This window comes from Zosterops lateralis (assembly GCF_965231275.1).
Source record: "Zosterops lateralis genome assembly, chromosome: 2".
Lineage (NCBI taxonomy): Eukaryota > Metazoa > Chordata > Aves > Passeriformes > Zosteropidae > Zosterops > Zosterops lateralis.
In genome coordinates, this window is record NC_139763.1 from 76641514 (window position 1) to 76657192 (window position 15679).

The 15679-nt window shown below is 37.4% G+C and overlaps 1 protein-coding gene across 1 annotated transcript; it reads left to right on the top strand.

The window, feature by feature from the left end:
* Positions 1-8584: 8584 nt before the first annotated feature.
* LOC310923921 (interstitial collagenase-like) lies at positions 8585-15358 on the top strand (the record flags this gene model as incomplete). Its single annotated transcript, XM_083884806.1, has 10 exons — positions 8585-8689; positions 9634-9878; positions 10172-10320; positions 10411-10536; positions 11308-11469; positions 11830-11947; positions 12539-12672; positions 13693-13852; positions 14791-14891; positions 15124-15358. 10 exons carry the CDS (start codon positions 8585-8587, stop codon positions 15222-15224), a joined length of 1401 nt encoding a protein of 466 aa, XP_083740932.1. The 3' UTR covers positions 15225-15358.
* Between the last annotated feature and the right edge of the window lie 321 nt (positions 15359-15679).

A 15679-nucleotide genomic window follows, 5' to 3' on the forward strand; every position in this document is an offset into this window, starting at 1 on the left:
CCATGGGACAGAAGTTCTCATCAGAGGGAGGTGAGAAATGGAGTGGGGCCACAAGTCCTTTTCATATTTGTCTAAGTGCTCCATGGTTTCTGACTGTGATGGTCTCTGTGGCCAGTCTCAAGGCTCTCTGGACCCTGGGGGCAGACATGAAGCAGCTGCCAGTTCAATACTGCTTACATAATCTGCCTGATGGTGAAGCCAGGCATCACTTGAGGCCCACAATTATTCACATGGACAGCTAGCAAGATATAAGGTCTTAGAGACAGCATTCCTTCTTTCATGCATATAAAAAAAAAAAACTCCCAGCATCCAGTGTCTCTCTCTCATTAAACAACATCCCCCCAAAAAGGAAAAAAGCTGAGAAAAAATAGTTGTTCTATCTGATTTTGCTTCTCCATGAATCACAGACTCACCAAATGACTGAGGTTAGTTGGACCTCTGGAGGTTATTGTGTTCAACCCCCTCTGCTCAAGCCCACCTAGAGTGGGGTACTGAGTCTCTAGGTGGCTTTTGGGGATACTGCTTTTGCACAAAGGAGAGTCACCACCACCACACTGGGCAACCCGTGACAGCGTTCTGTCACTCTCACAGTAAAAAAGTGTTTCCTGATGTTGAGAGGGAACCTCCCGTGTTTCAGTTTGCACCCATTATCTCCAGACCTGTTGGGACAAGGGGATTGTGTTCTATTTATGCATAAAATTGTACTGCAAGATTGCAATGAGATATTCCAACACACTTTATGTAACCTTCTTTCTGATGCGTTTTTAAAACCCCTGGAGCAGGGCTATTCAAACGGGGCATTCCAGTCATTGAGAAATCTCCATCTGAATTCCATCAGGGTCAAAAATGTATAATGACATTGTCAGTCCTGCAAGACAAATACTGCTGCCACACCTGCTGTAGAGGTGGCAAACAAGGCTTTGCTGTTCAAGTAGAACTAAAGTCAAAATGTTTAATTTTAATCACAGTACCCTGAGAAAAGGAAATGAGTAGCTGTGGTCAGTGTCTGATATTGCTGAGGTCAGAGAAGCAGGTTCAAGCCCTGTAACTTGAAAGTTTCTATTGAATTTAGCAGGAAATATTTTTGTGCTGTTTATTTCTTTCTTTTTAGTCTCCTTGTACTGTTCCTGTTTTCTAATTCTGTATTTCTTGCATGTTTCTGGTATGGCTTATTGATTGGTCTTGCAGCTGCAAGTCTTAATCTGTCCATGGTCTCAGCTAAAACAATGAAAGTTGAAATTATGCATGAACATCCTGGCTCCCACTTTATAGTGTTATTTGGTTGGTTGGTTTGTTGCTTTTCTTTGGGATTCTTTTTTCTTTTTCTTTTTCTTTTTTTTTTTTTTTTTTTTTTTTCTTTCTCCTATTGGAAGTTTCAAACTGTTTTGGTTTGAATAGTTTTCTCCTGTTGTTCCTACTGTTGATGTTCTTTTATGGCGTCTGTGCCTTGCACATCATTTCCATTGTGGATAATTGCATGAGAACGTGTTATCTTAAATGGGATAATCTCTTCCAGCTCTGGTCTATCCAACTTTCTTCTGGAAATACTGTCTTTCAGATGAGATTATAGCTCTCAGAACAAAATAGCTGGTCCTAGACCTTTCATGATTGTTTTGTAGTTTTCTGGCTGTCACATATTTACCCAAATAGTTCTTCTTTGATGGTTTTTTGATGATTTCGGATTAGTTGGAGTTCTTTCTTTACCTATTTCTGTGCACACAGATAGTCACACAAATAGTGAATATGAAGTCTTAGATCCATGGCAGAAATAGAGCTTAGCTGACTTTAGTACTGTCTGTCTCAATATAGTTTAGCTGGTTTAGCATCAGATGTTGGTATCATTTCCTCTTCAGAAATCTTATTTTAAAAATCTCCAGTACCACTAACAAGACAGCCTTACTGTTTGAGTGAAAACAGGCTTTTGAGCTTAAAGTGATTGACCTGTATTCAATATCCTGTGCTCTTCTAAAATACAGTTTGACACCTAGGCTCTGAGTTAAATGCATTTGTTGTCTGTGGTACACTAAGTCCAAGCATTCCAGTTATAGTTTTCTCAGTCTTCTAAACACATCAGATTTTCCATGTTTTAGACAATTTCTACCCTGTTTGCATAGAAACTTGGGTGAAGATAATAGTCTCTCTCACAAGGAACAGGCTTACTATGTGACTGTAGAATTCAGATCACAGGAATTTCTCTGTTTTCTTCTATATTTTATATATAATGGTCTCCTGGAGGACATTTTAGTTACATCTGAATGTGTACATTTGCCTTTTGCTTTTCAAGGACTCCATAGTGTGACCATTAGACACAATCCAGAAGGTCTAACATGGAAGTCCCAATACTATCTAATCAAGACAACAAACTGTTTAGCTTGCAAGTTCTTTTTCCTACTATTTCTTGGTTTTCTTGGTTTCGCACACTCATCCTGCCTAGAAGAGACAAATTACCTTTGATATTGTTCTTGGCAGGATTACAAGTATATGATCAAACAAGGTACTGACCTGAACTGAAAGACATTGTGTAGTGATTTAAACACTCAGACTAAGAGCAGAAAGTTTACCACCTCAGTAAACCAGACAAAGGTAACTGATAAGTCCTGGCAGAACAGAATAAGATTAAAATGAGTCCATTTAAATATTGTCTGCAGGAACTTGTTCCTAGTGAGATGTTTAGTTTGGTTAATGGAAATGCTGTGGGGGAAAAAGAACCTTTCTCAGTAGCAGAAACAGCAGATGTGTAGGTTCAGAAGTGTTTAAGACAACTGAGAGCTGCAAAGGTACATGTCTTAGGTGCCATTGATTACAGAGAAAATACTTTAAAATTTCCAAGGAGCAGGCTTTGTTTCTAGATTATTCCCTGGCAGCCTCTAAACTTCCATCTGGCTGCCAGGAAGAAAACTGCCTTTGTAGGTTCACAAACAGTAGCTTTCTCATGGGATGTTTTGGCATTTGTGCCATGTATCCAGCTGGGGGGCTATGAACCTATAGGAGTTTCAGTATGTCTCAAATGGTGCAGATCCACAAGAAATATGCAGATTTAGTTTGTAGATCAGTGTGGACACATTGGTTTCTTCTTGTTGTCTCTTTCAGGACAAGTTTTACATCTGCACAGCTTGTGTGATTACCACCAAGTCCAGAGGCAAAGGGCTTTGAGTTGGTAATGCTGGTTCTGCAGAGCATTCCCAAGGCCTATCTGACATTAGAGAAATGAAGACTTGGACGCAACAGACCATATTCCCATCCCAAGTAACAGCCCAACTGCAAAGATAAAGAATGCATTTGATCTTCCTTGTGTTCAGGAAACAGGTGCTTGGCATGGAAAGTGGCACTCCTTCCCTTCTCCTTTTACTGAAATCATTGATGATGCCATGTCTGAGACTGTGCCAGTCACTGAAGTGTAACACCAGTGCTGCCCCAGTGTGAGACTGGTCACACTGAATTGCTTTTCTACAATAAGATAATTAGAACTGATTCAGCACCTGTCATCTTGAGCCCTATCACAGTGGCCTTTGGACTTCTGAGTAGTTTGAACTATAGAATTGTGCTCCTAACACTCCCCAGCACTGCACCCTGGTTTGTAAACTGAGGGACTGATCATTCCCTTGGAGCAGTACCAACAGCAGTTCTATAAAGGAAATGTTTAACACTGAGTGACGTGAAGCCATGAGCTTGTGCAAACTTCAAGACAGCTGATTTGGAGGCTTGCCTTTGGCTGTTTCATCTCAGTATTAAAATCTACTTTGTTCATTAAGGGAAAATTCCTCATGAGCCCTCTAACTTCAAGCAAATATCTGGCAATCAGTATTGGTGGACAGTGATACATCTTTGCCACATTAGACTTCACATGAAAAGTGACATCCTCCAAGGAAAATAGCTTGTTTCAGGATAATATTCTAGGTTTGAAGAAAGATTTCTATTTTGTTGTTCCAAAATAGATTGGAAAGACATTAGAAGATTAGGATATACAAAACAGCACAGAATGGAAAGAAAAGTACTTTCTGTGGGAATGATGATTATTTTGTAGTGACACCTGCTATTGAGAAAGTAGTTGCAAACATCATCGTGACAAATTGTAAGAGTAAACAATTCTTAGAATTATGAGGTACTAGATTTCATTTTTGTAACATTAAAATTACATAACTACCAATCAATGTTCCTTTTTCTACAGTTATTTTGTAGTGAGAGGCTTGATTTAGGGAAACCCCACAATGATTCACACTGTGAATTTATGTTTTCATTATTCAGTCAGGAGTGTGGGTGGAAGTCATCAGAACATGTTACCAGAGATAGATGGGGGAAAGGAGAAACAGCTTCAAGAGTCAAATCCAAGCCCTAGGTAAATGAGGCACAAAGTAAATTGAAAACACTGAGACAGAAAATGGTTCAAGGCTGGGAAATTCTTCTGTGGAAATATGTCTTCTCTTAACTCCTCTGCCTAAATGTCTTTTTCAGTTAATGCTTGCAAAGGGAAACAATGCTGGGTAGACCTCTGGCAGTGCTTACATTCCTGTAGAAACCTAGAGAATGAGGAATAGAGTATCTAGAAAAGGGACATTTTGAGGTCTCTTGTCTCAACACAAGGAACAGTGGTGCAGTTTTGCTGAGGAAGAAGTCTAAAAATAAAGCAGGATTATTGCTAATACAGAGAGACACAAATTTGTACTGCTTGGGTGGACACTGGAAAAACCCTTCAAAGCACTAGCTTAACATCTGTGCCACCTTCTCTTCCTTAAGAGTAGCTTAGCAGATGGGTACCAGACCTAGCAGGGTGATTCAGGGTGAGTGAGGCACTGATGCATTTGATCCAGACAAGAACTGCCTCTGAAGAGCTGTTGGGGATAGGTAAGTGTAGTTTTCCTCTCTCCTTTGAGTACATGGAGATTTTCCATGTAAGCAGCTCTGGAACAGCTCTGCTATGAAGACAGGCTGAGAGAGCTGGGAAGAGAAGGCTTCAGGAACACATCATTGTGGGCTTCCAGTACTTAAGAGGGATGTATAAGATTTATATGTATAAGGTTTAGGGACTTTTTAGAGCGGCATATAGTGATAGGACAAGGGCCAATAGTTTCAAATTAAAATACAAGAGATTTAATCTAAATCTTGGGAAGAGATTCTCTACTTGGAGTGTAGTGAGGCACTGGAAGAGTTGCCACAGAAGTTGTGGATGTCCCATCCCTGGAAGTGTTCAAGACCAGGTTGGATGGGGCTTTGAGTAACCTGGTCTAGTGGAAAGTGTTTGTACCTATGGTAAAGGGGTTGGAACAAGACGACCATTTAGGTTTCTTTCAGTCCAAGCCATCTATGATTCTAAATTTCTATGAGTTTAAACAAACTCCAGACAGGGACAGTGTGTTTGGAGTTGTCCAGATCTGGTACCTTGATAGACCTAAGGCTGCTGCAGCTCCCTGACCTCAGGTCCAGCAGTAAGGCTGTGCTTGTATCCCAACAGGTACATACACATGTACATATACACCCAATGGACTTGTGTGCACCCTAGTGTCTTTCCAGTCACAGCATCAATGACACAGGGGCCTCCAGGCCTGGCCCCACCCCAGAGGCTCTCACTGAGACCCCCCAGACAGGATAGAGCCATTCACATAGGAAAATAAGTGGAAGTGGGGTTTAGTGAGAGGCCAGGACAGTGCCAGTCAAATGCAGGTCCAACACAGTGGTCCCACAAGAAAAATAAGGAACTGTGCAGACACCTATTGGCACTCAGTAGCAACTGTCATGAGATCTCCCCCTCTAAGGAGGTCTCATTTTCATTTTGGCATATTCACATCTCTGTCTGTTGGGATCTGAGCCTTTGTCTGAAGGCAAGTGCTTGAGAAGGAGCAGAGAGTGGTGTTGTGCTAGCTGCCACACCATGGGAAAGCAGATGACTGAGACCTGTCCTTCCCTTGAGTGTGGTGGGTTCAAGGGAGCTGTGCAGAAGGACACGCAGTAGGAAGTCAGTGCAGATGATGAAATGGGACATGACTTTTTAGCCCAACACCATGGAAATTCCCAAGACAGGGGAATCCCACTACTTCTCTTTCCTCTTTCTGATGCTGCTTAAAGTTTTTCACTCCTCAAATGCACAGAGAGTTCCCACAGCTACTGCTGGAGTCCAGGATTTTCTAGTCCTTCCACTGGCTGCCTTAGGAAGTAAATTATTTAAAGTGTCATGGAAAAAAGCCAGGAGTCCTCTCTGACCCTCTGCCCAACTCAGTATCCTCTTGATCACACTAAAATATGGCCACAGACCCTCCACAGAAATCTGCACGGCAGAAGAAACTATCTGTGAAAACCACAGCACAGGATTTCCTTATGTTAAAGCCACAGCACAGTATTTCCTTATGTTCTTGTCTCAGCCACCAAATGCATGTGATTAATGTGCTTCTCTTCTTTGTGTGTATGTGCTTAAACATGTCTATGATGCCCTCAGAAAATTAAAGGGGAAAAAAAAGATAGAAAAAATAAGAAGTTAACTCCTACCTATGGAAAAAATAAGAAATTAAGATATTAACCATCCTAAAGAAATACAGGAAGGAGAAAAAATTTCAGGGTCATTAGACTAGTTTACAAACAAAGTTAGAGAAGTTAAGCAGCATTTCATCAATTCCAAAATCCTTTGAGTTGTAGCCAAGTCTTTGGAGAAGTATCCAGCACACAAAATTCTTTTTGCATGTCTGAATCAAGATGGAGTAAGAATAACCAGTAATTAAGTCTCCTTGGACTATGAACCATGAAGTTGAATTTCTTTAGTCTACAACAGCTATACCTCTTGAGGAAATCTTTTCCTAGTCATTTCAAATCCCAGCTTCTGCTTTTGAAGTGTCTTGTATCAGCTTCAATCAATCACTCCAGGAAAGCTATGTGACTCACATTGGAAGATATAAGGTAATTTACTTTTCCCAGGAGTGTGTAAGCTCTCCTGAACCTAGATGTTATTAGGGTGTGTTACACTACAGTGAGTGCAGCACCTCATATTAAATAGATTCTTTTTTATGATATTCGGAAAAGTAAGTGAAGAATTTCCTGGCATAATTAAAATAATGATATTTATTTGTATTCCTCCTTCTCACACTAACATTAACTGTTTCTCTTTTAAGGTTTACAAGGAGGGTCTTTACTTGCAATAAGGACAGAAACATCAAAATCGTCCTGAAAGATGTCCAGCCTGTACCTGTCAGTCTGCCGAGTTAGCAAACATACATCCCCTTCAGACCAATTACTCTGATGCTTCCAGTTAGAAATGTTTTCCTCAATTTAGGAGTGTAGACTCCTAACCCAGGATATTTAAACTTCTCTTATCACTGTTAGGGACCTGGCCAATACAGTCAATGTAGTATGGAGGGCAATTCTTCTCATCTAGAGGTCCATGTCATGTGGTCAGTTGAATCACTCTCTAGAATTCATTGTCCAAAATGGGAACTCGGAGATCTAAATTACTTACAGATATCTAAGCAACAAAACACTTAAAGCAGATTCCACCTCATTACTTACTTGCCTGTACTTCAGACACCCATCCAGGGCTGGCTTCCATGGCACAGGAGCTATGGAGACCTGCATCTTCCAGAGCAACTGGACAACAGTTATGATTCCCTAGAGAATTTCAAATAACACTAATATAAAGGCAGTTGAATCCCAAATCTTATCTAAACTTAATCACTGGTGTTTAAGATCGCCTAGGTGTTGGAGACTGGAAGCTGCTAAATTATTTTAAATACTTCCTTATATTTACAAGCTTTTATCATGGCTCCTCTCACTCTTCCTTCTATGAAACAGTGAACACAGGACAAAAAAAATTGGTTATTTTAATCTTCTTTTTCCACACTGATGAAAATTCCTGTTGTCTTTCGTGGTGTCTTCTCTCATCATCTCACTCTGCCTCAATCGAAACACACTATTGCAGCAGAGACCTTATCCATGCTGGCAAGAGTAGAAATGTTACTTACCATACAAATGAGAACCCAGATTCCAGTAGCATGACCAAAACTGTTAATGCCATTAAAAAAATGTTGAATCATTTTAGCACTCCTGCTATCATAAAATTGTTCTAGATAGAACTGTTAGATAACTGATAGATGGCAGTCTTCTTGAATTTATGCTGCTGGTTATTCCTAAATAAGATTGGCTCTTTGTACTGTCATTTGTATCTTGCTACATAGCATGATATAGTCTGTTTAAGATTAAATCATATGTAGCATATGTAGCATAATTTGATGAATTATCATACAATATATTATGTTGCTCTTAAATGTTCTCATTATTTCTCCAGTTTGTCAAAACCTTATGCCATAAATAGTCTAAATTCATGATTCAAAAAAACATATGAAATGTAGCTCCACGTTTTACCTGAAAAACATGCAATAAAATTGCCCAAACCAGAAGACTTGGGCAAAATAAAGATAGTAATATTAGTTAAACACCTTGTGTCACTACCTGATGATGAAACTGCTATGCATCATTTTTACTAATCAGAGGATATTATACAGCATGAGTCAGGCTGTCACTGGTTTACTATCAGCTATATAAACACAGCTGAGAAGTGTGCTCAGTATCTCAAGAGTGCAACTGAGGCAGACAACCTTAGACGAGAATGAAGACCTTTACAATTCTCCTGTTGCTATATGTGGCCGTCTCCTCTGCATTTCCTGTGGCTCCAGAAGCAGAAGATGAAGGAAAAACCCTAGAGCTTGTAGAGGTATTTTTTTCAGTATATATCTAAGGGAAGCATAAGGTATTCTGAGAGATAAGTATAATTGTAATTCGCAGAATATGGGTGAAAGTAAAAGATATGCCATTTTGCAGAGGTTTTAAGAGAAAGCTTTTCCTATCAGCCTAGAAAATGTGCAAAAATTATGTGGAACTTATTTACCCAGAAGTCATCTGAATATTATATACTTCACTTTTGGTGTTGTCAGTAAAGTAATAACAAAACTACTGAGGAATGTGTTCTAGCAGAAACAGCCAAATTCAGCAGCAATTTACATTTCAGAATATGCTTTGAAACTTGTGATATGACTAGTCTTAATAATATAGGGAAGGAAACTTGATTGAAGCAGGTATGTTTTTCCATGTTTTGGCTGAAGAGATCTCTTGCAGAATATTTTGGAAAAAGGGAATTACACAGACACAACATAATTTCTTGTAGACAAAATTCTTGAAAATCAGTAGGAAAGCCTGAGTTTCTAACTGTGCAGCTAAAAATAAAAGGCAAGATTTGCCAAGTCTGACTCTAGCAGTAGTCACCCACTTTGGTGGGAGTCCTGGCCTCTGGATTCTCACTGCCAGCCTTAATTTCCTTGGATGAGGCCAGTTATAAGTTTCCTTGTAAGCTTTATTGTTAGAGTAATTGACCACAGTAAATAATGTAGAATTAATTATTAATAGTAGTTATTAGATTTTTCAAGACATTTCTTGATATATTTCATCAGTGAAATAACAAATTCAGAAAAGTATAGGAAAATTGTACTGAAGAAAAGAGGTTCTTTTTCATCCTGGTAAACACAGGGCATGTCAATATGGGAATAGTTTAAGATTATTTTGAAAAATTTAAGTGATCAAAATTTAAGGATCAAAACAGTACTGACAAGTCAAAATGCTCTCTTTTTTTCCTTTTTTTTTTTTTTTTTGACTCTTTTTCAGAGTTATCTACAGAATTTCTATGACCTTCCAAAGGACCACCATCCCCATTTAAGAAGCAGTGGTGAAAATGCCCTTACTGCAAAGCTCAAGGAAATGCAGTCATTCTTTGGACTGGAAGTGACTGGAAAACCTGATCTTGACACATTGGAGATGATGAAAACACCCAGATGTGGTGTACCTGACATACAGCGATATGCATTCACACCAGGGAATCCCAAATGGAAAAGAAATAATCTGACATACAGGTAATCTTTCCTAATCTGGTTCAAAAATGTATAAATCTAACACACCAACTTTGGGGTAGGGGAGCTGAAGGAATGATGCCATATATGGACATATGGAGTGATTTAGTGATTTCTGGAAGAAGACAGACATTTTAGAAGGCAGTATCTAAAAAAAAGCCTTTATTAATTTTCATTCATGAAAGATATGTCTAAGATTTCTGATTTTTTTCTCAAGTAATTATATTTCAGCTAAAATGCTGAAATTTCAACTATTTTCTAAACAATGTATTATATGTTGGGGTTTTTTTTTGAAGGATTTTGAATTACACCCCGAAGATGAGACGAGCTGATGTAGATGAAGCAGTCAGAAAAGCTCTCAGTGTCTGGAGCAATGTGACACCACTGACATTCCGAAGGGTTGAGGACAAAGAAGCAGATATAATGATCTCTTTTGCTTATAGAGGTAACAGTGATAACGCAGGATATTAAATACCCATCTGAAGCTATAGAAGAAATTTAGGATTTTAACTGATTTTTTACCTCTTAATTTTAGACCATCGCGACAATTCTCCTTTTGATGGTCCCAATGGACAGCTGGCTCATGCATTCCAGCCTGGTGAAGGCATTGGTGGAGATGTGCATATGGATGAGGAGGAAGCTTGGACAAAAGATGGAAGAGGTAAGCTTTTGTAGCTGAATCTATATAGTTTTAACCTCATACAGTCTTACCTCATGTGATGTTTACTGTTTCATGAGCCTGACTACAGGCAGAAAAGTGAGCAAAAGGGACAGAGCTTTTAATTTATAATTGCTTGTCCTTTCTTTGTTGTTGTTTTTTACTGCCACTTTTAGGCATGAACTTGCAGAAAATAGATATTTAGATCGTAGTGGCATTTATAATGTCATATAAATATTTAGGTCATAAGGGTTTATAATGATTTTAAGGTCAGCACTTTAAAATACTTTTTCATTTTTAGAGGAAAGCTAAAACTTGCATACCAGGGAAATCTGTTGGTAGACTTCTGAAGGCAAATTATTTCTTTTTCTCAATCTAGCACTTCAAACTTTAGTGCTAACTAGGGTGTTCCAAGTATCACTGAAACTGTAATCTCATTGTTTGTTTTGAAGTTCTTTTTTCTGTTGGATTACTGCCAACAATCCCTCACCATGAACATAATCCTTGATGTGAGAAGTTTATGTGATAGCAGGGGAAACAACTTGTGTTTAAGAAAGAGGAACACTAGAGAAATGACAATGAGAACACAATTAAAATCAGACATTGTTCACATATTCATGCAGCTCTTCTGTAGCAATGTTTTTGTGTTGTTATGATGATAGAATTACTTACAGTCTCTCTTCTACCTCTAGTGTATATTAGTTTCCCATTTAGTCAATTGTGCCAACTATTGAAACAGATTTTATCTTGTTCCATATGGTTTTCATCCTACAGGCTACAATTTGTTCATTGTTCTTGCCCATGAGCTTGGCCACTCACTGGGTCTGTCTCATTCAAACGATCCTGGAGCACTGATGTATCCAACTTACTCCTACACTGACCCCAATGAATTCCTTCTTCCTCAGGATGACATTGATGGAATTCAGGCCATTTATGGTAAGAAATTATATATTTATTTAATACCTATATTTGGGAGGCTGGTAAGTGGTCAAACAAAGGTATTTAATATTCCACCAAAGCAAGAAGTTTAACAGTTTCTGAGAAATAGATAACAAAAGAGAGAAAATTCCTAGAAGCTAACTTCAGCTGAAGTACAGTTCCACAAAAATCTCGTTTTGGAAAAGATGAACACAACTTGTTTTATCAGCATTAGAAATCTGCATTTAATTACATACTCTTACTTTAAAATTATATCCTTTTTAATTTTATATAAGATGTGTTCTCTGAGTTCTCAGAGATATTCTGAACCCTCCCCTTATATTTCTCCATGCTAAATGATAAATATTCATCCTACAGGACGATCTACTGCTGCTGTGCAGCCAACAGGACCCATAACTCCAGAAGCTTGTGACCCAAATTTGACATTTGATGCTATTACTACCCTACGTGGAGAAATATTCTTCTTCAAGGGCAGGTAACAACAACAAGCATATATATTATTCCTTTAAAATATTCAGTAGCTTAAAAAAAATCATGAGGGAAAACTGTCCTTTTGCAATGTAAAACAAAAAGAAGTACTAGAAGATCATTCTCAGATCATTAATCCAAAGAGCCCTATTTGACAAGAGCAGGGAAGGTGACAGGAGCTTGTGGGTTGTTTTCCAACTATTCTATCACTGTTCCCACCACTGTGACACACTTATATCTCTGAAATTGATTCAAATAAACAGCAAAGCAAGAGCACTCTGTTAGCATTGCGCCCATGGGTGCCACACTCATCCTCAGTACAGGAGCAAAGACAGAAGTGAAAGCAGTGCCAAGGGAGAAGGATGTCTGAGCCTTATTGCCCTACAAAGAAGTAGAAGGTCTTATATTCAATTTGCTTAATTTTTAGCACATAACTGAGGTGCAAAAATTATGAATTTCTTTGCTCAAGATTTCATTTACACTCAGTGGACGGGGACATTCACATCTCCACTCCATTGTACTTCAGGAGCTATAATAGTTATTTTGAATTTTTGATAGAAGTGGAATTATTTTATGACTGAAATTTTCTTTAAAACAGATACATGCTGCGCAAGCATCCTGCAAGGGCAGAGACAGAGCTCAATTTTATCTCACTGTTCTGGCCAAGGTTACCATCAGGAATTCAAGCTGCTTATGAAAACATTGAGACAGATGAAATTATAATTTTTAAAGGTAATTGAATCAGAAAGTCTCCATTTTTTCTGACCTGTTACTTCCTGCTTCTTACAAACTTTGCAGTTACAAAAGTTGAAGTGTTTTTAAGCAAGTAGAACAGAAAATCTTATAATTCTGAAAATAATTACCAGAGGATCATATTTCTGTAAATGATCTCTGGAAGTCATAATCTAGAAAAATTTCCCCTCTGTCATAGATAGTGCCCTGAAAAAAACAAGTTATGAAAGCAACTAGCCTTCTTCAGGTCTAGTTGTCTTCAGGTAACAGCCCTTCACTTTGTGCAGAAGGATTTTTACTGAATTCAATTGACAAATACAGGCATTTTCATGCTACAGTTACTGATACGCTTATTAGTGTTTGTTATATTTTGAAAAAAATGCAAAAATATGTTGATGGAAAATTGTTCTGTAAGAGGAAAATTGCTCACTGAACTAACAATCAGTCCTTCTTTTTCAAGGTCTCAAATACCCTTTAAATATCTCAAATAAAATCATTATGCACATACAATAGTGCATGATCTATTACCATATATAAATATGTTAATTGCATTTAAAATTACCAAAGTATTTTGATTAGATATGTGCTTTTCTTAATAGTTTAATTTGATGCACATTGCCTAGTTTTGAAAATACTATGTGGCTCTATAATCAAAAAGCATATTACAGGAATTAAAAAAATTCAATATCCCCATCCAAGGTCAATGGTTTAACTCATAAACCTCCAACTCTCCCCAAGTTGTTATGCAGAAAAATAACTTATGTTAATTTTTAAAAGTTCTGGGAAATATTCTATCCAACACACCTCATGATTCTAATGTTTTATTCATAAAAGGAAAAACCATTTCCCTTGTCTCTATGATTTAGTCCCAGTGAAAGAATTAGAAACATTTTCTAAAGTAATAAACTGAAAGGAATAATACTGACATCTAGACACATTGTCTTCCAGACATCTAAAAAACAAACTTTATTTGATTTATACAAATGGCAAAAACAAATGAAACCTGTTGATATTTTTCAGAGGACAAATATTGGGTCGTCAGGGGATATGATGTTCTACCTGGCTATCCCAAACCAATTTATCGTCTTGGGTTCCCAAAGAGTGTTAAAAGAGTTAATGCAGCTTATAATGATGAAACCACAGGAAAAACATACTTCTTTGTAGCTGACAGATACTGGAGGTAAGATTTAATGTTCATTTACCAGAAAATATGTTTTTATTTCCCTGAGGACTGATGTATTACTATATAGTTTGAGTGGATTGATGTTTAAACCAGGCATATTCCAGAAATTTTAATGTGTTTCTTTGGAGTTTAAAAAAATTAGGTATTTTCTAGAAAATATCACCTTTTCATCTTGATGTTTTTTCCCTGATATTAGATTCCTGTAGCAGGATTATAAGTACTTCTACCAGAATGAAAACCTACTGAATAAAAAATTCTAGTAGTATAGCTGGAATTACTAGAATTACTCAGTTTCTAGTAGATTACTTACTTTTGCTCCACAACAGTGCTACTTTTTTATGCTATGTCGTATAGTGTCCACTTTTAATTCACTTTTCAAGCAAAATGAGTCATCAATGCAAAGTGTTGAAATTTAATTCCTCTAGGGAGTAATTATAAATATTCTCCAATTTTAAGGTTGCTTGTATTTCTAATTGAACCTTGTGACAAATTTCAGAGAGGAATTTTGTTTAAAAAGCCCATCATTGATGCTAATTCAACTATGGTTCAGGACTGTGCTACTGTCTTCTCTGACGTTTTATGTTTTGTATTTATGCTGAACTGGATATTCAGTGCCTTGAATAGAAATTAATTTTATGTGCAAGTGATGGCCAAGGTTCTGCTAGTCCAGAAATACAAAAATAAATTTCTGAGCTGTGTTTCTAGGGTCCCTGGGAACATTGTGACAAATTTTACCATAGGTAGGATTTTCAAACCTTAGAGAAATCTCTGAGAGAAACTTAATAAGAAGAATCAAAAAGCTACTTAAGTTAATCTCTATGAGACTTCTTAGAGAAGTAGCACACAAGTAGAGTAGCATGCAAGAATTTGCTTTTGACTTTAAAAATATTGTCCACTTCCTCATAAATTCTACTGATATTTCTTCTTCTTTTAAGATACGATGAAAAGAAAAAATCCATGGATCATGGGTATCCCAAGAAAATAGTCTCCAGCTTTGGAAACATTGGCAGAGTTGATGCTGCTTTCCAGAAAGATGGTGAGTGAAACTTACCTTTAACCTGTGTTTAGGTGAATATTTGGGCTTCTATAGATAGAATAATTTTTTCAAAAAGCTGTTATTAACCTTAATGAGAAGGAAATGAAAAATATCAGGTATATATGGACTGCCTACAATGGGGATTGTTTTTTGTTTGTTTTTTTTTTTTTTTTTTCCAAAACAATGAAAAGAATCACCTATGAAATATAATTGTATTAAATTTTGCTCCTAGGCTATGTATATTTCTTCCACGGAACAACTCAGTTCCAGTTTGATCCTCGTGCCAAACGGATTGTTGGGCAAATGAAGAGCACCAGCTGGTTTAATTGTTAATTGCAATGTTTTTCCATGTGCACATTGTATGTTTTTAACTGCTGCGTTTTTTCAGCATTTCATGATTCTCAGGTCAGAACGGATTTCTGTTCAAATTCTATGGCATTATAGTCTTAATAATTATTTATTTTAAAGCAAATATATATATATATATATATATATATAATTAATTTATCACAACTTTTCCTGTTATGGTCAAGTCTCCTAATAAATTATGTTTCTCATATAATTTTGTCCTTGATGTCTTTTTTGCCCTGATGGTTCAAGAGCCAAGTCTAGCTTTCAAACACTAAAAACTGTATTCTGGCAGGAAATGTCAGGTTTTTTCACAAAGACAGAGAAAGGAGGACACACTTGTCTCTGAACCCCTCACAAACCCTGGTGAAAATCTGATGGTTAATTAGTTGCGGCTCATTGTCATCAGTGTACAGATCTACTTCCACTTTCTGTTCCTC